Raw genomic sequence first — 23522 nt, 5'->3', positions numbered from 1 at the left:
TCTTTGTTAGCCTGCTATTACAAAATGATGACTAAACCATTTAGAGATCACTTTCTGTTTTCTGGTTAAACAAAGACCAAAGAGAAGAGAGGTACTACCTGTCACCCATCAGTTGTACCACAATGTAACCACACTGTGTTAAGCCTTCACATACACACATACGAAAAATTCAGATATAGTAACAGCTAGGTCTTTTTTTTCTTACCTGATCTTTATTTGTGCTTTTGAGGAATTATTTATGGAATTATTACTTAGGTAATGGAGATTCAATATAACTCAGTATCTGTCTGTTACCAGTGACTGGTATTTTAAAAATAACAGGACAAAATGTTCTGCTTTCAGACAATGAATTAATTATCTCAAGTATTGCTAGTGAATACAAATAAAATTAGCAGTAAAACAAAGATATTTGCAATAAACTCTCTACTTAATGCAAAAAAAGAGCAGAGAAACTTTGCTCCATTACAGGGAGAAAGTAAATTGTATTGTTAAGAAAGTGTTTGTATTTTATGTGAGATCTACCCCAAGTGTATGTATAAACCAGCAAATTTATATAGTTTTGTACCCATAGTACAGCTCTGGGATGTTCACAGCTCTTGAATCATTGCAGAATTCCACTGACATCAGACACAGGACTGCACTAGGTCTGTGCTCTCCCTACAGCCATTTGAAAATAATAACAGCTTTACCACACAAATCAACAGAGTATAAAGCAAGATTATATTACATTTCAAGTCAAAAAATATTTTTTTTTATTTCAGTGATGGATAGATCTTGTACTTTCTGCTTTTTTTGTTCACTAGGATAAGATGGATTTGACTCCATTGAAGTCTGTTCAGTCTGGATTTACACTGGTAAATTTCTAAGAGTTTGTCCCTGAGCAACAAAATTCCTATTTTTGTTTTCCAACACAGCATCAATCATAGTACATAATGATAATAATAATAATAATACAAATGAATTGAAACTGGAAATAAAGACTAATAATGACAAAAAGTATTAATAGAAAACTCTCAAGTTCCTCTGCATTCAGGAAAGCAGTGCACACTTATTATCAAAACATGAATAATTCTTCGTTCTTAGGTTTTTCTTTAGAAAGAAATTATATGGAATATTATATGTAGGCCTTTCTCAACTAATGTTGTGGGTTTGTTCCTAGAAGTGAAAAAATCTGTATCAAGTCCCAATTTTCCACTCCATATCCTATTCTGATCCTCATTCACTGCCATTATAATGCATGTTAAACCCTGCACAACAGGGAATGTTTCATCTAAATGTAATTCTGTTCCTGCTCTTCTCCCTTGCCACGAAAATTTTTATGAGGCTTTGTAACCATTTTAACTACAAAATATAAATTTGGAAATTAAACTACCTAAAGATGTCTTTGCAACTTTCAGATGTAAAACTAACCTAACCAAATGAAATGGTAGATGGATTGGTCGTTTTGCTTCTTCTGAGGACAAATTAACTTTTCTTTCCTCTTAAAAATTGTTATTGAAAATGACTAATAAGAAGAGAGAAGAATCAAAGCAAATGCCCCTAACATTATATAATTGTTCCTCTAAGCACTTCTGGGTTGAAGAACTGAAAATCCAACTGAAAACTAAATTCTGCTTGTGGTAGTAATGGAAAAAAAAAAAAAAAATCAGTGACCTTGGAGGGATTATTTGCATAACAGGGGAAAGGAAGATTTTGTTGGACAACAGAAGAAGAGAAAAACTTTCTAAAATACAACAAATTGTTGAGGTGGTTAGAAAACATTACTGCATAACTGCTTTACAGATTCTCTCTCATCCATATATAAATAATCCAAAAGAGAATATCACAGGCACTTAACAAAATCTAGTTTCAGAAATACAATAGTACCAAACAATTTTATTAATATTTCATACAAATTTTGAAGTCAACACTGACTAGTATTTAGATGTTGATGAAGGCAAACAAAATTAATGAACAGTAGGTTTCTGTGTTTTACATTGGACTGGATGTCGTAAGTAATTGCCTTAATTATAAACTAACCTAAAATAGTAATGATCAAAACAGGGTAAAGCCAATACATTTTGTTTTCTTTACTTTATTTCAAAATAGAGTGATTATAAATACATTCTTGTTATATTTCCTTCCTAACTCTTTGGATGCAACCAAAAAAAAAAAAAGTCTCACTGTGCTCATTTCATACAATATCAACATACAAATCATGCAAAAGATATTATAGATATTATACCACCATCGAGTTCTGGATGTTTTTTCTTGATTCTGAAACATTTGTTAACATTATTCACAAGGCCATGCCTTTATAATTTATATCATCATTATGGCTTTAAAAAAAAAAAGCATTTAAAAATATATTTATACTAGATTGCTGCATTATTGTCAATCTTGAACACTAAATGCAAAACATAAATCACCTGTTCTTGTGTTCTTGCACCGCGGTATTTGCTTTCTGATAAAACTGCACAATGTTTTTTCTTTTTCAAGGAAACAATTACACTTTATTGATTTCATTTTAAAATGGAAACTTCTTTATAATACAATGGAGACAACAGATTATGTCAACACCTTCACTGATTTAGTTTATGGGTCTTAACAGCCATTTTACAAGCATGGCCACTCAAACCAATATAATGAACAGACAGACCCGTTAAGCCACACTCAAGAGTCACCTTCCCAGAAAGACTGACCAGAGATTTGAATGGACATCACACTAAAACTGCTGTGCAGACACATACACTGTTTCAAAACATGGAGAAAATAAACTAAGGTTGCCATTCAAAGTAACAGTTTCACAGAAAAATAGTGTTTTGCCAGCTTCTGCATTCTTCACTCACACTATTATGCCTACATATTGCACCATACATTGTAAAACACTACGGGACTATTTCTACAGGAAGGTCCAGATTGTGCAACCTTTACTGATGCTGGTGAACCTACACTCGACTGCATAACCCCAGACAAGTCTCTGGGCTCTATGGATTATATACAATGGTTCTGAGCTGGCTTGTTTTGAAGTCAGTGACAAAACTCTAGCTAAGCCCCACTCTTGGGCAGGTATCTAATTATTACCTCATGAGTAGTACCTCTGCACATGATTTATGTTGAGGTGAAATGCTTTACTGGAATTGTGGCCTCAGTGATCAGAGAACTCTGACCCAGTGTAATAGTACAGCATAACAGTTCAGTTCAGTTCTTTTGGTCAGCAAACAGAAGATGCCACACCAAAAAGCAAAAAAAAAAAAAACAAATTAAAAAAAAAATAACAAACAACAAAAAACACCCCTGAAAAAAACAGACTTAAAATCCCCAGAAAACCTCACAACACAAAATAAAGAAAAACTCATTTTTTTTTCAGCTGAGGAAGATATGATCATTTATCACTGTCCTTTTGACTCAGGGCAACACAAGTCATAAGCACATCAGTTTTACCATCACTTAGAAGTATTTAATTTCTTGCAATTTTTCATGTTTTTAGCACATTCCTCTCAGGAGGCTTGTACAGGACATGCCAGTGACAACACACTGAGTGTGTCAGACACCTCCTGCTTTGGCAAACCCCAGTGAGGTTGGACACATCCTCGAGGCCACAGAGCTCTGTGCAGAGCAGACACAGGCACCTGCCATCCTCAGCCCACCGAAGGGGCCAGCAGGGTCCTCTGCTCAGTGCATCATGGACACTCCTTAATCCACAGACAGGAAACTCACACCCTCTCACCCAAACCTTAGCCATGCATTGCATCGTTAGTCAACCAGGAACTTTTCATGCCAAAACTGCATGTGTATGCAGTATCCATGTCCTCAAAATCCCCATGACATTCTGAATTAAGTTAATTATTGTGCATGGATAGATGCAGCTTTTTGAAAGAAACTCAGCCATTAATTTATCTCTTGTAATTTTATTATCTGAAGTCACGTATTTACTTTCAGTATGGAGAAAAATAATAAAACCACCCTCTTTCTAAGCCAAAAGAGCAGAAACAAATGTGTGAAAGTAGAGAAACATTTTGTTTGCTTTGTCTTAAATAAAGAAGCAGTGCTTTTTTTGTTTTTGGTTTTTTTTTTTTCTTTTCGTCTATTTTGATAAAAATATACTGCAGGCTGTTTGCCAAGTACCATTCCAGAATAAAAATTTCAACTCAGTGTCATAAAGCCCTGAAATTAGAGGTTTATATTGGAAATAGCTGACACAGCCTTCTCCACAGTATTATTATTGAGCCTTGCTCTAATTTTTGCTAGCTTCAAATTCATGAAAAATGTTCATGTTTATATCCTACTATCTTAATTGACTTACGTATTGATTATAAAGGGTAAGGAGGGTAAAGGTTCTGAAAGCAAAGGAGATAAGAGGGTCTTATCCAAAGCTCATCAAATCAAAGAAATTTTGTTAATCTCATCGCCTAGATTTGCTGTAGGATGCTTTACCAATATATCTCCATTCTCATGTCAAAGTACCATCTCTCAGTCAGCTACAATGGGGATTTTCCATTCTACCTTTTTTCCTGGCTATTCAGATTCAGCTTTCACAAAGGCAAGCTTTTACTCTCTAGTTTTGAGCTACACAGTCCTCTGAACTGAGACCACTATATCCATTTTTCACTGTGGTTTTAGACAGGATTTGCCATATTGTTCACTGTTCTGATCAGGCTTTGCTTACTAACAGCAGCCAGAGAGATAAGACAGAAAACTTCTGGTGTACAATAAAAATATTCCCCTTAGCATGAATTCCTGTAAATACTTGTGAAAAGTATTAAGATTAAGCTGTAGAGACCTGAAAAGCAAGAAAACTGATGGTAAATTACTGCTTGGGACACAATTCTAAAAAAACAATCTATTTTAAAATGCACCATTGGTAACAAATCTGAAATAAGGTAATATGCTAATCTCACAAGAATCTTACAGAACAATTTTATTATTATTATTACTAGTATTATTGTTATATCTGATCACTTAATTCTGGACGATGCTATACATTACATCCCTGGTTGCTGTTTGGTATATTGTTCTGGTTTTATTTATACTGAATGATTAATGCATTGTGATCAGGAAAACAAGTCAGGCATATTAAATACATATTAAGGAGTACATATTTTTTCCTATGTAGTATACAAAGTATTTCATAAATATGAATTATATTACAAAAATAATTTTTGCCACGCTCACACAGTAAGCACTTTGATAATTCTGGACAACCTGTTGGGGTTGCAAAAGTTCCACATAACTGAGAAGGAACTCTGGTTTTAATTGGAGATGAGTCTTAGAACAGATTCTGCATAAATACCAAATATTTTCTTCAGATGTCACAAATACTGCAGAAGTCAGGTTGAACTATTTTCTTTCTTTTCTTTTTTTTTTTTTTTTAATTTTCTGTATAGACATGTATGCTTCAAATGGTCAGATTTATTTCATAGGTATGTAAAGCATGGTATATTTTAAATAAATATTTGCACAATTTAACATTATAATTCCAGTGGTTTCAAGATGCAGCCCATAAATGTAACCAATTTACACATACTATTGAATGTTCTCTCTTTGCATGCTTGTTACTTTCCAGATAAGCTTTAAACAGTGCCATTAGAACACCACAAATCAAAGGATTACTCCAGTTCCACCAACTTAAATCCACGTGCAGGATGAAGGACCCAGCTGAAGTACAAATATCAGTACCAGGTTTCTTGTGTTTGTTCTAACAAATCACAAGGAGACGATGGTTTGCATTTAAGATACAAAACATATATGCCTCTTGAGGTTAAACTCAGTGTAACGTGTATAAAGCATCCCTTTGGCAATAGAGTTTGCAGTATCCCTACAGGATTCCACAGGGCATGAGCTTTATGGAGTAAAATCTATTAAGGAAATTCTCCTCTACTTGACAAATCATACGCAGCTACAGTTAATCAGACACCCTTGGATACACCTGTATATACCTCTATGCCTATCAATATAATATAGTATTTGGAAGTTAAAAGTCAACAAAAGGCACTTTCATCATTAAATAAATGTCCTCTGTAGGCAATAAGATTGTATGACCTATATTTTATTCAAAGCTGTTTGTTCTTCAAGGACTTGTAGGTAGTCAGGTGAACCTTGAAGTTTAGCTTTTAGTTCAAAATACTCACTTTTTCTTTGTTCTACTACAATTTTACTATGATTACCACCTATTAGAGACTTCTTGGTTTTTTTGTCTTGCAGTTTCTCTGGGTAACGTATTTCAAAGCCACTGACCCCTATGCTGTTGTATTCTTTTTTACTTTCAAGAAAATTTTGAATAAATACATTGGAATCCCTTCCAGGGAATAACTCATCCAGTTCATCGATTGTACTAAGTCTTTTTCTGGTATCCACATGCAATAAATCTTTCTCCTTGTCATTCATATTTCTCAGAATGACTTTTTGCCCTGGTGGGTCAGCAAACGTGAAGCCTGTTTCAGACTCTTTCAAGCCACAGGTGTGACTTTTGCTCATCTGCTCAATGGTTTGAGGAATGAAGGCCTCTGCACCCAGTCCATCTTTTTTGTTTGACTTGTGATCGTGCTTTCTTAGCTGCAGTTGCATAGAACTGCACTCTTGGTTTCCAATCCCTTCGTGCTTTATGGTTGGTTTTTTGTTGCGCCGAAGCACAAAAACAAGAAGACAAAAAGCAACAAACACTGTTAAAATCAGCACAACCAATATGCTTAGGATAAGGATGGACAATGGAACTGGGCCACCAGGAGGACTCCGGACTGGTCCTGGTGGTGTTGTAAAAATAACAGCAGGCATGGGACTAGTGAACAGAGCAGATGGCTTGTTTAAAAGTTTAGGACAGAGAATCTCATTTTTCAGAGACTTAAGTTCTATGTTAGCAAACTGCACGGGCGTTTCACATTTCAATTCCTTCACCACAATACCGTCATTTAGCTTTTCAAGCCACAGTTTTAAAGCAACTAAATCACAAGTGCAGTCCCATGGATTACCTTCCAAATCTATTTGTGTAAGAGATTTTAGCTGATCAAGAACACCACTTACAGGTAAATACATGAAGTGATTGTTCCTCAGATTCAGTCTAGCAAGTGGTGCACCAGCAAAAATATATGCTGGCAAGCTTCGCAGAAGATTGTTGTTCAGGTAGAGCAACTGCAAATTTGGCATTAAGTCAAAGGTGCCTGCTAGGATTTCTTTGATAACATTGTATTCCAAATACAGATATTGCAAATTGTGGAGGCCAGCAAACATTTCTGGGCTCAGACGCTCTATCTGGTTGCCATTGAGATACAATCTCCGTAAATTTGTAAGGTTGCGGAAAACATCTCCTTTGATCACTGAAATCCGATTGCTGCCTAAATGTAGCAAATCCAGCCCCTCAAACTCAGCGAAATCTGTAGTATCCACATCCTTAATATAATTGCCATTTACATGCAGTTTCTTGGCATTTAAAGGTTTTGGTACGAGTTCAGCCATTGATTCTATATTTCTTTCTTGGCAATTTACACTTAATCCCAAGTCTGAAGGATGAGTCTTGCAAACACAAGGGACTGGACAAGGAGTTAAAGGAGGCACCCTGGTCTGGTAAGATACGATCTGACTGAGATTACGATTGGACAATGCTTTGCCTGCTACTATCCCCGAGATCTTCGAAGGATTTGTAGTCTTTGGCGGCTTTGTGACTAATCTGTGCACTGATGTTTGAGTGGTGTGGCCGTTGGGTGTGCTGTAACCGGGCTCCAGCTGCGAGGGAGGCAGGATGCGCACGTCAAAATCACTCCCTGTCCCCATGGAGCACAGCTCCTGCTTATTGGTTTCTTTCAGCAGCCTTCCATACAAGTCACTGGGTGTTTCACAGATAGCCTCTCCAATGTAGATGTTATAGGGCATGTTCTCCAGCCACGCTTTCAAAGGCAACAAATCACAGGTACAATTCCAGGGGTTGTCTTCCAGTTGCAATTCAACAATTCGCCCGATGTGTTCTAGAACTCCAATGTAGGGAAGCTTCTGTATTCGATTCCCCCGTATATCCAGATGGGTTAGAGAAGCAAATCGAAAAATATTATCGGGAAGGAATGAAATCAGATTGTCATTAAGTATCAGGACTTTCAGCTTGTGAAGCTTATTGAAGGCTCCCCGTTCAATAAACTTGATTAAATTGTAGTCAGCTTGGAGATACTCCAAGTTCTCTATGCCAAGGAAAGTGTCAGCCCGGAGAATCTTTAATTCGTTGTTGTTCAAGTGCAACTGTTTTAATGCACTAAGACCCATAAAGGCCCCTCCCTCAATGTTCTGTAATTTATTATTACCCAGTTGCAAGGACACAGCATGTGTAAAATTAAGAAAGGAATTTGGATATAGAATAATTAGCAGGTTGTTTTGAAAGTTGAGGTGGTAAAAATTAGACCATGGTGGTTTAAGCTGATTTGGTCTGTAGACTGCAACCTTCTCACAGTTGACATAGAGTACATTCTCAACTGACACACAGGAGCAAACATTGCAAATTTCCACAGATATATCAGCATCTGCAGTTGTAGAAGAAACTGGAGATGACAGAACCAGAAAGAGCCACAGAATCATCTTCTTATGATCAGCAAGCAACCTTAGGCTCCTGAACAAAGATAAAGAATCTAAGGAAGAAAAAAGGAAAGAAAAAGAAAACGTTTTTCAGTTGACATTGTTCCAAAACATAATTTGGGTTAGAAATTGTATACCACTGAGCTACTGTACCTGCCAAGGATTATAGATAAACTACAAGAACCGAATTTAAAATAACATGAAAGACTTTAACAACCAAACAAATGCACGGGAGAAGGGATGATTTCAAACATGGAATGTAAATTTCTGTAGACAAACATAGATAACTCTCAGGTCTGTCAAATGTATTTCTCTCTCTTGTACATGCCACGCAGGCATAACTAACAAAGTAAAATAACCAAAGGAGATTCCAATTTTATGCATATTTACTCCCCTCAATTGTGCACTGTTCATATGTTGCTGTGCATTTCAGGGATATTAAATACAAATGCTGATGTTATGCATGCCCAAACATCTGGGATGGGATAGCACAATACAGAAAGGATAGAGATGCTGACACAAAAAACAATGCCAAGTATATGTAAAGTATATGCATCTAAAGCAGCAACACATACAGATATATCACTATGATAAAGATACTCACCCAAGGGCTACATAGGCATGCACACACATTGTTTCTGTCACTTGTGATACCTGGTTTAAAGTTTAGCACCTTAGTCAGTGCTAAACTGACTGCAGAAATACAGCTATTCACCAAACAAGATCAGCTCTGGGTGACCAATGGAAGCACACAGACAGGGAAGAAGCATGCACAGGCATACAGCCCCATCCCCAGGAGCAACAATACACTGACTTGCAGGGCAAAACAAAGTCACAATTTGCCAGCCTGACACTATTGAAATCTGAGAACTACTTTTTCCCCCCTAAAACATTATGTAATTTACTCTTATTCTTGCATTTATAAGAACCCTTTGCATATAGTCAGGACAGCTGAGCTGCCATTTTTTTACGCAGAACTCGAGTCACGGCATTTCCTCTGAGTTACAATGCAGGTGGGCTTTTTTTTTCCTTTTTTTAACAAATCAGTCAATAACCAATACATTGTTCACACTCACACACACATTCCATCTTCCCATTACCCCTATTTCCCAACTTGTCCCTTTCATTTCCTGCTGTGGGGAGCCACTGAGTTTGCAGGAGGATGCCAGAATGAAAAGTGGAGAAAGCAGGAGCCAGCTGGAGGGATGAGAACCGGGCTGGAGGGAGACACAAAGGGACGATGTACCCGGGGAACCTGGAAGGGAGCGGAGAGGAGGGATGAGGAACGACAGCAGGATAGAGGGACAAGAGGGAGAGGGAAAGCACAGAGGAGACAAGGAAGGATGAGAGGAAGGAATGGCCGAAGGGGTCAAGGAGGACTCTTATCGGGAGAAGGGGGAAGCGGAGCAGCGGCTGCCGATGCCCGCAGGCTCCGGACCCCGGCGAGCGCCCCAGGGGCGGCCCGGTGCCCCCGCCGCTCCATCTCCCTCCCCCTGGCAGGCGCCGTCGTCCCGTATCCCTGCCTCGCCCGCTCTCCAGTCCCCTCGTCTTCCTCAGCCGCGGGCCCCCGGCCGGTGCCGAGCGGGCAGGCTGCGGGCGCTGTGCGGGGCTGGCGGCGGGGCGGCGAGCCCGGCCAGCAGTGCCGGCACTACAGCAATTTTTTGCCGCATCCGGCTCGGCTGGTGCCTGCTCCCCTCTGCCGTGGGCGCCCCGTCGCCCTCTGGCTCCCGGCGGGGGAGGGCGGCAGGGGCACGGGAGCGCTGGCAGGGCGCGCACATCCCGGCCGGGAGCGGGCACGGCTCGGCGGAGCAGCCCCGCATCCCCTCCGCCGTCCCTTCGCAACAAGGCACGGCCGTGCTCCGCCGCTGAACGCACCAACCCCCCCGCCCCGGTACCTTTGCAAAGTCCAGCCCGCAGCAGATCCACACACCCCCTTCCCCAGCCCCACTGCGCAGATCCTGCCCCCCCGTCCCTCCCACACCTCCACCGGCTTCTCCGGGCCGCCCGGCCCCGGTCCCTCCGCTCGCCCGCTCTCCCGGGAAGGATGGGAGAGGGCAGCGCTGCGCTGTTGCCGCTGGCCGGGGCTCCGGGAGGCGGCCGGCCGCGGAGAGAGGCGAGCGCGATGGCAGAGAGGCTCCGGCAGGAAGCCACTGTCGCCTCGTCGTGTGCACCCCCGCCCCCCCCCCCCCCCCCCTCCAATCCCTCGTCGTCTTTAAAACAGCACCGGTAATTATTATAGCAATGAAAACAAAACCTTCGGAATAATTAAAAGAAATTAAAACGCCAACTTGCGGGCGGCCCCGCCGTGCCCTCACCCCCGCCCGCGCTCACGCCCGCAAGCTCTCGCCGCCCTCGGTGATGCTCCCGGCGGCTCCGCGGCCAGCCCGGCACCGTCCCTACCTCGGCGCCCGGGGTCGCCGCGGCTCCGCTCGGCTGCGCTCCGCCGCTGTCCCCGCGAGGTTCGGGCTCCGGCGGCTCCGCGCACGCAGCGGGCGGCGGGGGCAGCCGGGCGCCCGCCGGGGCGAGCACCCCCGGCCCCGGGGAGCGAGGGCAAGCCCGGCGCTGCGGAACCCCGCGGGCTCCGCCGCATGCAGCAGCCGCCCGGCTGAGCCCTGCCCCGCCGCCGCGGTCCCCCGCACACATGCGGGGAGAGGATCCCTCTGCACACGGGCACCCGCTCCCATCGCACTGCTCTCGCCCACCCCCTGCACGCAGAGAGCCCCCTCCCCTCCGCCCCGCGCACACCCGCACACACACCCGCACACACACACAAAATGCACACACACACACCCGCGCAAACACACAAATAAATGCACACACACACAAATGCACACACACACAGACACTTGCACGCACGCACCGAGCGCCCGGGCGCTGCTCCGGCGGGGAGGGAGACGCCGCTCCGGGGGAGCAATCCCGGCGCATCGCCGCGGCCGGAGCCTCTCCCGCAGCCCGGAGGCGCTGCGCCGCCGGTACCTTTCCCGGGGAGCCGTCGCGCTGCGCCCCCGCGGAGCCCAGGCGGGGCGTGCGGGGCGGGAGGAGCCCCCCGGGGCGGCGGGAGCGGCGGGGCCGCGCCGGGAGCCGCGGGGCTGCCATGGGCGGGCGAGGCAGCCACAAGTGCAGCCCGCGGCCGGGACGGGGCCAGCGCGGCCCCCGAGCCCCAGGAGCCGCAGGGCAGCGCGGCTGCGAGAGCCGAGCGGGGGAAGGAGAGAGAAAGCGAGAAAGGAGTCCCCCCTCTCTTTTCTGGTGATCTCCCCTCCCGGCTTGAAACAAAAGTAGAGGTGGAAACTGAGTGGGCAGGATGGTAACATTTGCTGCATGTAATGTGAATTGCAATTATGGAGCGAAATCGCTGCGAGGAGACATACCCGGCCCGTTCTTACGACAAGGCAGCTATTTGACTATCTCATTCTTTGTGGTTAGGTGAAATTCCTTCTCTGCTTAGGTAACAGCTGCAGTCTGATGGAAAAAATCCTCAAATGTTATGCGCTGGTGCTAAACAGATTCTGCTAATTAACAACTCCTATTGACTCTACCTTTCATAATACTCTTTAAAATGGTAATGAATACCCTCAAACAAGGTGACATCTCATTCCAAAGCAGAAGAGTCAGTTAACCAAATGAAATCTTGCAAGGGGAGTTCAACTGCTTGTCCTTTACCATGAATGCTAACGTGATCCAGTTAGAAAACTGTTTATGTGCTGTACACATACCGGTTTTGAGTGCTAGTTCTGGGCAATAAACGCCAGGGAACGGAAAACAGCAACTGCTTTCTTCATTTACTGAAATGAAAGAAATAGCTTGCTCCAAAGGCTGACTGCATCTAATTGAAATAATTGCAGAATGTTATTTTGCATTATGCGGTTAGACTGATACCTGAAAACAAATGCAGCTGAGACATCAATAATTTGCATATCACAACAGAACTGAAAGTGATCTGTGATTAATATTCAGCCAATTAAAAACTGAAGACTTTAAAATGTATATTCTCTTAATTATTGAGCCATTAACAAAGTACTGTTCACATAAAAGGGGATGTGTATATAAAGGGCCCAGTTTAAAAGGATTTGCATATAGTTTAAGCTGAATTTTTCAAATGCTATTTAAATAAACTAATGAATTAGAGAGCAAAGGTCTAGAATGAAATTAATTTAGGAAGATAGCTGGTTTATAACTATTTTAGCAGCAGACACAGAAATGCAGGTGTAAAGATCAAGATGCCCATTTTGTTTAATCAGCAACCTTATCTGGATATTAAACTAATTCCTTGCTTATTTAGCAGGTGAAAGAGCATATTGGCAGTTTCAAAGAGATCGCTACTCCCACCACATGCAAGCAACTACTTAGAGACTGAATTAAACATTAAACAAGAAGCATAATAAAATATTGTATTTTAACCAAGTAAACCGTGAAATAAATATTTGAGAACTGAAATTACACTCTAAGTAAATAATTCTTGATGTTTCCATTATAAGTGGCTATTACCAATGGTGTGTTTATGGTGTTGTAGAACTTATCTGAGAAGGAAACTTAGTTATGCAGTACAATTTCATTATTAGGGTTTCAGTATGTCATATATTTATATTTCTAATTTAGAGTCACTAAAAATAACTCCTCCTCCAAATCTTAAGTTTCTAAGCTATTTTCCCTAGCCTACATCATGCCAAACTAACTAATATTTAGGCTTACATGTCAGGACCAGAGTCCAAAGCCAACTGAGGAGAATTTTAAGGTATAAAATAAGCACAAGCTAAGGTCAAGACTGGGATCCAAATGAAGATGTGCTTCAGGAATAAAACAGTTTAAAGGGTTATATCCTGGAATTTCTTGGTTGCACCCATCTTCTGAGATCCAGCTTGAAGTTCTATCAGTATCAGGAGAAATTTTCTGTATAGGCTGATGGTAGTTAGTAATTGGAAGACAGCAGAGCTAGACAGGGCAAGTTGGAGTACCTGGTCTGGCTCCCTGAAATCTGCAAGATTACTTCAGGCTTCACACCATGCCATTTAATGTCATCTCTAACCTTTTCTTAAATTTCCTACTGTGATGGAACCTCATTCATCTCCTTTGATTTTTTCCCCCTATCTGTTTGCCACAGCAGCCTGCATTTCTTCCTTCTTCAGCTTAGCAAAAGGAGAGCAAAAGCTGTCAGGCAGATAGATTCATAGCAGGATTTTCTGCAGAGAGAAGTAGCTGAAGAAAAGGTAGAAATGTGACATATACTACTTCCCACCCAAGCAGACACACTCAGGGTGGCATTCAGTGTCATAACAATTAGCCTGTTGATAATGCCATTACCATAGCTAAGTAGAAGGTCTTGGGAGAGAAAAGCACCTTTTACTCCTGGTTACTGGCATTCATCTTTAAATCTGCTCAGAAACTACAGAAGCCTGTTTGTATTTTATTTCCTTTCACATTTTTGTGATATCTTCTAAGCAATACTTTTGTTTTAAACACACAGACATGCTTGGTCACCTACCTCTCCCAATTTAATTCTAGGCTGATGCAGGAACTTGAGACTGAAATTGAGCTTTATATGTGTTCAAAGTCTGTCAGGAGAAAAAGCTCCCTGTAACAGAGTCATCAAGATGCAGAGGCCAGTTGAGATGCTGAGTCTACTGCTCACAGCAGGAAACCTTGGAGAGCATTTTCCTCAAGCCACTCAGCACACATGCAAATGGGGCTGCAGCTGAAGGCAAGGACAGCTCTGCACAATAACTTGCTTTGTTTTTTCATCCACAGTAATTTTCTGAGTGAGAGATGAACTGACAGGAAACAGGAGCTAAACATCCTACTCATTCCTGAGCACTTACAATTACAATTTAAGGTGCAGTGCCTGAAATCAGTCTGTATATGTGCACATAAGTGGCAGAGGTGTCTTCCATACATTTGCCATCATCCTACCTTTATGTTACCTGTGGATTTGTGTGCATCCCAAACACTTTCTCCGGAGGCACTGCCTTGCACTTTTCTGCTCTCTCTCCAGTTTGTCTGTGGTCATCCTGAAAATCAAATAAGAATTAGTCCTCAGGAGTGAGGACTAACCAAAGATGCCTATGACCCACATACCCCTGGCTCTTGAAATCAGAAGGCCAAGAAGAGAAATTGCAATTGCTGTGAGCAGCAGGGGAACACTCTCCTTGGTCATGTGCCAGCATCTCTACTGGCCAGCAGTGAGCAAGGCTTGTGTATCCAGATGGCAAAAACACACCTGGGAGAGAAGCAGTGTGCATACATATGTATTTGGGTTGTTCTGTTTGAAAAAGTACATGCCAGGAGTAGAAATTCTTATAAAAGTTATCCAGAAATTAATATGAATCCATTTGGATTAGACTCTGTAATTTTATGTAAACACTACATGTTGCATCTTCCTTTTCCCAAATAATGGTAAGAATAGCCCAAGAGTTAGTATTTTGGTCCTTCACACAAGGCCCAGGTAAAGAACAAACTGTTTTGATTAAACATGTGGGCAGCTGGTTAATAATTCTTTGAATAGGAAAGAAAAGGTTTGAATGGGCTGTGTGTTGCTGGGGTTTCCATGGTTAAGCAATTTCAGTTTAATAGGTCTACAACAAGTTTCTTCTTTCATATAGATCAGTAACAATGGTTATGCTCAGCAAACAACATCCAACGCAGAAGAATACAGAAATGACCGTGCAGTCTTCTAATAAGGCTTCAATTAATAGGTCATAACCTTTTGAGGAGGAGAAAAACCTCTAAAATCAACCAGTAACTCCACTGAATGTCCACATCTTGTCTATAATTTGCCAGACTGTCAGTCAAAACTGGGGGAGGAAGAGCATCCTTGAAAGCTCTGTACACACTGGAGTGGGTCCCAGCATGTACATCCTTTTAAAGACACATTTCTTTAGGATGTGATAGGAAACAGTGCAAAGCTGCAATAGACCAAAGTCAGAAGCACTGTGAGAGAGCACAGTGCTAAATAAAGTGGAAGAAACTGTCAGATATATGTCTCTGCCTGTCTCTATATTATTTCCACCTAACTTCCTCTATTTAATCCAGGGCCTCACCTCAATATGCAACAAGTAACCCATCACCTGCATCCAGGAAACCTGAGGAATCACTGATATGCATGCATCCCTTCCATAGGGATTGCTGGGGGAGGGGGGTAATCCCATCACTTGTTATTCTTTTGCAATAAATCATTGTCTTAAATGCTTGATCAAATGGCCATCATGCTGGTAGTGGGTTCTCTCAGCAGTTCTCTTTGTACTCAGCCCGTGGGATTGTCCAGCTCCCTAACACTGTGCTTGCCAGTGTTCCATAACTGCTGTCAGAGCACAGTGGGCAGGGGTTTAATTTCACTAAGCTGCAAGATGTCCTGGGCTTTACTTACTTTGTTTCTCTGTGCTCATTTACCCAGGGGTTGTTCACCCTCCAGCTCACTGTCAGAGGCTAAACCCAAGCTTGGCCTATTCTCTTGGAACAACCAAAATTGTGAAATCAGGAGGCAGAGAAAATTTAGGAAAATAATTGGTAAAGAACTTACAGGGGATATTTTTCTGTAAGGTTTTATGATATAAGGTTAAATACAAAACCTACAAGCAACTGGTCTTGTCCTACTCACCTCATGTAGAACTGGTCACTAAATGATTTCTCAAGATGAGAAATATATTTAAAATAAGGATCCTGTGCTAGAAAACTCTGACATTATTGAATACACCAAATCATGAAATAACACTTCATTCTCTCTGAGACAGCCTATTAACCAAATAAAATAACTGCAGAGAAAATTTAAAGAACTTTGACGAGGCTGGAGATGTTAGAGGATAAGAAGGGAAGAAAATGTATTGTGCTACGAGATTTGTTTCTTTCTTTGCTCCTAATAAATTTGTCTTCAACAGTGGAGCGAGGGAAATCTTTTATGCCATGAATACCATGCCTGCTATGCTTGTAGTCAGGACTGGGTGGGTTGAGGCCATTTGACATTAACAGAATATGAATTTAGAATGTTCTAATTTAAATCCTTACTCCTCCATGTTTTTCTCACACATGAGACTGTTTCCTATCACCTTCTGGAATTCCACAGACCTAAGTGGGGCTTCTCACGTGCTTAAAGGTTGATGGAATAGCTCCATCATAAAGCTACATGCAAGCAGAAAGGTGCCTTACTTTACTTTACTTATTTCCTGGACAGCTGAAGAATAAAGCTTACAAGAAATAAAATCAAATAGTTGTCATTCAGTCTTTAGACTGAAAAATAAAGATTCTGTTTTTGCTGAAGTTTAGGCTGATGCTGTCTCCTGGATGAAGAGCTTCAAGCTGTGACCTTGTGGAATGGGGAATAAGCACAGAGCAACTTGCCAGCTACTCCTGTGTCTCAGCACACTGGGAGATTCACTCCCAGCTACTGCAGTGCCTGTGCTCATCAGCTGAAGGACCACTGAGTAGAACTAATAAGCATCTGCAGAAGAAACCATGTGCTTTAGACTTGTTGCTTGATTTGGGGAAAAAGTTACACCAAAGGGGAAACATCTGAAGCAAAATTAAGTTATTGCATAGGTTTGCTCATTGCTCTACTTTAATCTGCTTTTGCTTCTGGGGTTTCTTTTGCAGCTGCCCTAATTTCCTCTACTTTTGCATTTTCTATTAATTTCAATTAAAGCCTCCGTAGGCTCATGAGCTAACAGATGATTTATTATTGTTTTTAAAAAGCAGGGCAATACTGGCTTACCTGTTGCCTCTAGACTATTGCAAAGGACTGTAGGAATATGATCTTTCAAGAAAGAAACTGCAGCTATTTCAGTAACCAAGCTGTGACTTTTTTTAACCTAAAGATTAAAGAAAGACCAGTTCTGGTCTGATGTAAAATGTCTTCAGGAAAGGGATGCTGAACCTGTAGTTGAGATGTTTGCTTTTAACAACAAATATTTTGATACTGTATCAAAATGATCATGGAACAATTGAATATCCTGCATTGTAAGGGACCCACAAGAATCATCAAAGAGCATCTTGTGGTCCTTCACAGCAGAGCCCCAGGAATCACACCATGTTTTTTCCAAATGCTTCTTGAATTCTGGTGGGCTGGTGCTCTGTTCACTTCCCTGGGGAGCCTTCCAGTGTCCAAACACCCTCTGGATGGAGAACCTTCTCCTAACATCCAACCTAAATCTCCCCTGACACATCTTCTCTTCCCAGGAATGACTGTATTTGAGATGGATGTCTCACCCTCTTTGTGAATTTCAGCCCCATCTGGGTGCAGGGAGGAATGTCCTCTCGTTACCTGTCTGCCTCATGTAATTGTCACTGAGGCATGAACAGAGAGTTCAGACTGTTCCAAAAGCAGGTTAAAATGAAATCTTCCTCACCTTAGCAAAGGCTTAAGCACAGCAATATGTACAGGCAGCTCTGCTGCATTCCACTGGGTGGACACACCATGGGACAGGAGGTGGACCATCAGAATGAAAGACAGAAAAAACCCAGAAATATCTTTAAGAAATTTAAAGTTAGATTTCATGGTGTGTAAAATAATTTTTCAGAGCAGTGAAGTTTTCCAAATGACAAGTCAAAGAGTCTTTTCAAATTCTCATATCATTTCTGGCATTTATTGGAGTTTCTTTGCACCGGCTGACCAGGCCCAAATAACCCCTTTTTACTTCTCTAGATTGGGTGAATTTTTAAATTAGTGAACTGAGCTGACTTGTAAAGTACTCCAGCTTGTGGTGTAGCTGGTGTTTGATTAGTGGTGTGAGCATCCAGACATTTATGGGCTGACAGAGAGATGGGACAAGCTCTGAAAGGAGAACGAGCTGGACTCAAAACACAGGAATAGCATATGTCAAATGTTTTACAATGCCTATTGCAGCTCACAGTCATATAAATTTAATTTTAATCAAAGTTTAGATGGAAAATTAAAGAAAAATAAACTTATGTAGAGTTTTCTCACTTCAACAGAAAAAAGTCTGTATTTTCTCACACTTGTGCCTTTTAACATTTAAAAAGGAAAAATATCTTTTCTTCCCACATGTCCATGAAATCTCATTTTCAGAAGAAACATTTATGCATATTTACAAAATAATGAAAGAATCAAACACAGATTAATGTGAAAAGTCTAAACTGGTGCCTGAATGATTGAAACCTTGTAGTCTAAAGGCAAAATCTAGCATAATTGGAATCCTTTTAAGCCAAGAGGAGGATATACTTGTAGACACAGAGCATAGCAAAAAAGATAAAAAAACAATGTCTTGCCTAATCTCAAGATCTAGACCCTGAATACTGGTGTGACATACAACATTTCAGGGCTTCTCCAAGGTGAGAAGTGTTACCTACCTCCCAGACTGAAAATCTGAAACCAGCATGCTCGAAATGTAAGGGCAAATGAATTTCATTAAAAGAGTGATTGATAAATCAATGAAGATATTCAGATATCCACATACCAATAAAGTAAGCCAGAAGCATTGCAGAAGGTGTTAAAAACTGAAGTGCTGTAACAAGAGGAGCCTTGCAGGGAACGTGCTAAAGAGCTGAAGAGCAGTTTGAGGGACTGGAGAGAAGCAGCAGAGGAATGGTTTTAGAAGGCTTGTGCAGAGTTTGGGAGGCTGGCCAGGAGTGCATGAGTAATATCCAGAGACACCTTTATCCACTAATGGAACTGACAGAAGCTGACAATTATGACAATGGTAATGAACCTGTCTTATCTATTTTAAGACACCTTGTATGAAGAATTCAGTGAGAAAGAAAAAGAAGATTATTCTTTGGTTGGTTAAAATACCATGACTTCAAGGGATTCCCTTTCTGTTAGCTTTGCATGGAAAATATACAAAAGTACCATAATTGCAGAACATTTAAATAGGTCATTTAAAATAGATCCTACAAAGTGAGAGAAAAAGTCCACCCTACTTTAAAGTAACTTTTTTTAACAAAAAAGAAAGAGAACTTGCTTTTATCTTTTATTCTTCTATTATCTTCCATACCTTAGAAGGCCAAGAAAGCCTCCTAAAACCATTCATAAACCTAAAACCTTTTCCTTTAGATAGCCTGTAGATTTATTTTATAAGTCTGCTTTGCCTTGAGATTAGCCCAAGTGTGATGTCTTCTTGATGTTTACAGATGCCAAGGGATCTGAGACATCTCGTTTTTCCCTCTTCTCAATTTGTTCTGAAAACATGCTGTATTGACTTTGTGCCTTTTTCTTATGTTTGCGGGGCTTTTTTGTGCTGTTTATATCTAAGATGATTGCTTGTATTGAAGGAAAATTTCATTGGCATTTCAGAGGATTTTCTTGGTAGAATTCCTTCTAGTAACCCTGTGGTTTTCATTGAGGCTGTGAAGTAATTTTTGGACAAAGTCAAGCTATAATGCATCTTTTAGTAAAGACAGTCAGAGCAAGCTTCCTTTAAAATAAAGGGTTTTGATGCTTTCCTATTTCAGGTTGTAAATTATTTCAGTGTGTAATGTCTTTCAAAAATAACTTCCATGTGCAAATCAGCATTAGCTCACACTACAGGTTCAAAAACCAGTTATCTAACACCATGAAATGTTATTTAAGCACTGTTTTCTTTCTCAGGTCGTAACTTGTTAGTGTTGACAGGTGCACAGTGACATATAATAGAAGCTGAAAAGGTCTTTATCTGTATCCCTTTGGCTCTTTAAATCTGATTTATGGCTGGCAGGCCAACATGGCTACATGCATCCAGTGGTCCAAGTTTCAGCTGAGGTCAGAGGTCAGTGGCATTGGGGCTGCCAGTCAGGTTCTGCTTTAGCATCTCATTTTTTTGGAACTGCTTACCAGCATTTTAATAGCATTTCTCTACCTGTACCCAAACATGGTTAGGCTTTCAAAAGTACAGTTTGGGAAGCAGTCTGTAAAATGATGAAGTCAATCTCATGCTGCTCAGTCAGACTATTTCTTATCCAGTTTTGGGAAGCAGTCACTCACATTATTGCTCTGCTTAGTGCAAGCCTTGAGTCCGTTTCTCATCAACATCAATTTATGTTCGTGTTCTCGTGCTTGTTTTCTAAAATCATGAAAAAGGAATATTTCAGTTCTAGAGATTCACTGAGGAAGTGTTAGAATGGGGAAATTCTTGAACATTCCAGACCCAGTTTTATTACTGTAGGCAGAGCTGAGAATCAGTATTCCCCAAGGGCATCTTAGAGGCAAACAGCTGATTTTTGTGGCCTTTATTCTGTCAACTTCTGTCAGCTCTGGATTTCTTTCAAGAAGTGACATCTCTATCATATGAAAAATCCCTACCCAACATTTAATCATTTTGTTGTATTTCCCCGATGATTTAATTTTTAATTAAAAAAAAAGTATATTTAAAAAGATTGTTATTTTTTAAAAGCTAATTCTCAGCAATACGTAATGTTAAGCAGAGCTGATAATCCTAAAGTTGAAATGTCAGATATGAAGTACAGGAGAACACAGTGAGGAAATTTACCCCAGAACATTTATCCTGTGACTTTTTCATTGCAGTGGCATCACTAGACAGTTCTCTGAAAATAAAAAACATTAAAGATGAGATTTTCATATTCTTTCTCTAGACTAAGGCATAACAAAGCCACCACATATGAATGGAAAATCTACCATTTTGCTGGCTTTATAAATTCTAAGAACTTCATGCACCTAAAAGGAACTGAGAAAACAAATGGATAAACATAAATTGGAGCAAGCAAGCAAACCAAATTCAGAAAACACTGACAGTTTCGAATCTGCATTTGCAAAAAATCATAAACATTTGAAAGTTAGCCAAGGTTCATAGCTGGAATTTAAATTTTAGAAAACATTTCCACTTGCTCTGACAACAAATATTACACATGATATAACATTAATCTCAGCTGATAATGTTCCTTATAACACATTTTATGAATCATCACACTTCTCTGTTTTTAACACCCCATCACTTGTGAGAAGGAAAAAACGGATGAAAAGAGAATGAGCCTATTTTTTTAAATCAGGAGTAAGAACATCCTTAATGCAATGGTCTTTGGAGCAGACTGATCTATGAAGGTCTCTAGTTGCTGAACTTTTATTCAAGTAATAAAAATTAGATATGTGGAGTTTTTTCCTTGATTGCCTTATTTGTATAAATAAACATGGATATAGTGGTATAATCTGATCAGGGATTTCAGCTCTCAAATTCCTATCAATGCTTTGTTTAAGCCACAGTTCCTGTAAGGTTTGCCTTTGTGCTGGTCTATCTGACTAGAAATATCATATCACATTCTCTTGTGAACTACTTTGAGTGCTTCAAATGACAAAAACCAGGAACTTTAATCCTTCTTTTTCCAAACAATTTGTAAATCAGAACCATCAAAACACACGTGCAGTGAGGGAGTGCAGCCTGTGGTTTTAAGGATGTTGTGGTTCACTGCATCTCTGAAGTGCTTTGAGCTCATCTGTCCTATGATTTTATTTCAACACTTCTCTTATATTCTCTCCAGCCTGTTTCTCAAGAGTGAGGCAGCAAATACAGATATACAGAAGAGCACCTGGTAAGGCCATTTGTTAAGTGAAATTCTCATCTCCATTACAATCTTGCAGCTTCCTATCATTATGTCTAGGTTAATCAAAGATAATTACAGAGCCCCAATGAAGCTGGCAGAGATGTATTTGGATGCACAGCAGAAGTCCATGTTGATATACACCACAGCTAGTTATGCATCCTTTGACATAATTATTTTCCCTGCAATGGATGGTAGCAAAATCAGGGTCTGAGAAAGGGCAAGCAGTGATTTCTTTGGTGAGTTATTGTTTCCTTAATAGCTTCTTAAAAACGCTAAGTTTTTCACGCTGCAGAAATTAACCTGCCCTTGTACTTCGTAGTGAATTAATATTACAGCAGTCTGCAAAATGTCCTACAGCATTGCACTCATCTGCAAACCAGGGTGGGTGTCTGTGTGTCACCACCCAGGGGTGGCCCTGACACCCCCTGTGACCCAAATGTGGCAGTGAGCTCTGGCTGTGCATTGCAAGAGCAAGAGCCAGCTGCTTCAAGGTGCACAGTGCCTGTGCAGGGCACCCAGGTGGGTAGGAGGTGATGGGGAAAGGAAGCTCCTGGTACATTTTGCTCCTGGTGCAGGCAGAGCTGTTCCAGTTTTACATCTGCTGAATCCCTTACCCTGACACTTGAACACCACGGCAGAAGAACACAACCTGAGCTCTTAGATCTGAGGCAATGAAAGCTCTGTGTCTGCTTCCAGCAGCTTGGGTTTGCTCCTCACTCTTGTACAGGATCAGTCAACATGCATGGCCTGGGATTGCGTTCTGACTCACCTTAAGCTCCTGCTGACAACAGGAGCTACTTAATATTAGAAACCCATTTCCCATCTCCCTCCCAGCTCCACTTTAAATCATTTCTTAAGTCTTGGTGTTATGTTTTTGGTTTTGGGATTTTTGTTTGTTTGCTTTTAGACTTGTTTAAGAGAAGAGGAGAGAACTGTATGTACAAGAATCAGTCTGAACAAACAAAAATCTCTTGGTTAAAATTGGAGTCTACAGTGCTTGTGCAGATCACAGATTCAACTAATGCAACACTGTGCTATTTGTAAACACCTTCTCATTGCCTGCAAAAATGGAATGGAACATACCAGGCTGCCAAGGACCGGGTAAAAACATTACCTGCAAATACTTTATCCTGTCACCTCTGAGAAATAGAGGAATTGTGCTGGGAGGCAGATGAAGTGAATGCAAATATCTGTCCTTTCCATCTGAAGAGCCTTTAGTGCTGTTCCAGATTTTATTGCCATAAAGTCAATAGCCTAATGCTATTATTCCCTGCTTTGTACAGATACTGGTTGAAGGTCTGGAATATCTCTGGAAGAGATGTTGTGAATTTGGGACACAAATTGTTTCCCAGTTTAAGATTCCAATCATACGTTTCAGGTTGGACTCAGAAAGTGAACAAGCTCATGTCACAATCACATGAATAAATCTTTTTTTAGCAGCCACCTCTGTTTGGGATGCTAGGCTTTTTCAGGAGTCCATGCTCCACAATTCCTGGAAAGCCTTGAGCAACATGCCAGCA

General features: G+C 41.0%; 1 protein-coding gene across 4 annotated transcripts; it reads right to left on the bottom strand.

The window, feature by feature from the left end:
* Window positions 1-4006: 4006 nt before the first annotated feature.
* Window positions 4007-11515, bottom strand: SLITRK4 (SLIT and NTRK like family member 4). Of its 4 annotated transcripts, none has more exons than XM_015626859.3 (2): window positions 11393-11515; window positions 4007-8585 (listed from the first exon to the last, which is right to left on the bottom strand). In XM_015626859.3, the coding sequence occupies exon 2, from the start codon at window positions 8533-8535 to the stop codon at window positions 6022-6024; it is 2514 nt and encodes an 837-aa protein (XP_015482345.1). In that variant the 5' UTR covers window positions 8536-8585; window positions 11393-11515; the 3' UTR covers window positions 4007-6021. The 4 variants fall into 4 exon arrangements, with proteins under 4 accessions (XP_015482345.1, XP_015482341.1, XP_015482343.1 ...); XM_015626855.3 differs by lacking the exon at window positions 11393-11515 and adding an exon at window positions 10933-10976; XM_015626857.2 differs by lacking the exon at window positions 11393-11515 and adding an exon at window positions 10514-10666.
* Window positions 11516-23522: the final 12007 nt, after the last annotated feature.

The sequence above is a fragment of the Parus major genome, chromosome 4A, assembly GCF_001522545.3.
Source record: "Parus major isolate Abel chromosome 4A, Parus_major1.1, whole genome shotgun sequence".
Lineage (NCBI taxonomy): Eukaryota > Metazoa > Chordata > Aves > Passeriformes > Paridae > Parus > Parus major.
This window is presented reverse-complemented; position numbering and strand designations above follow the sequence as displayed.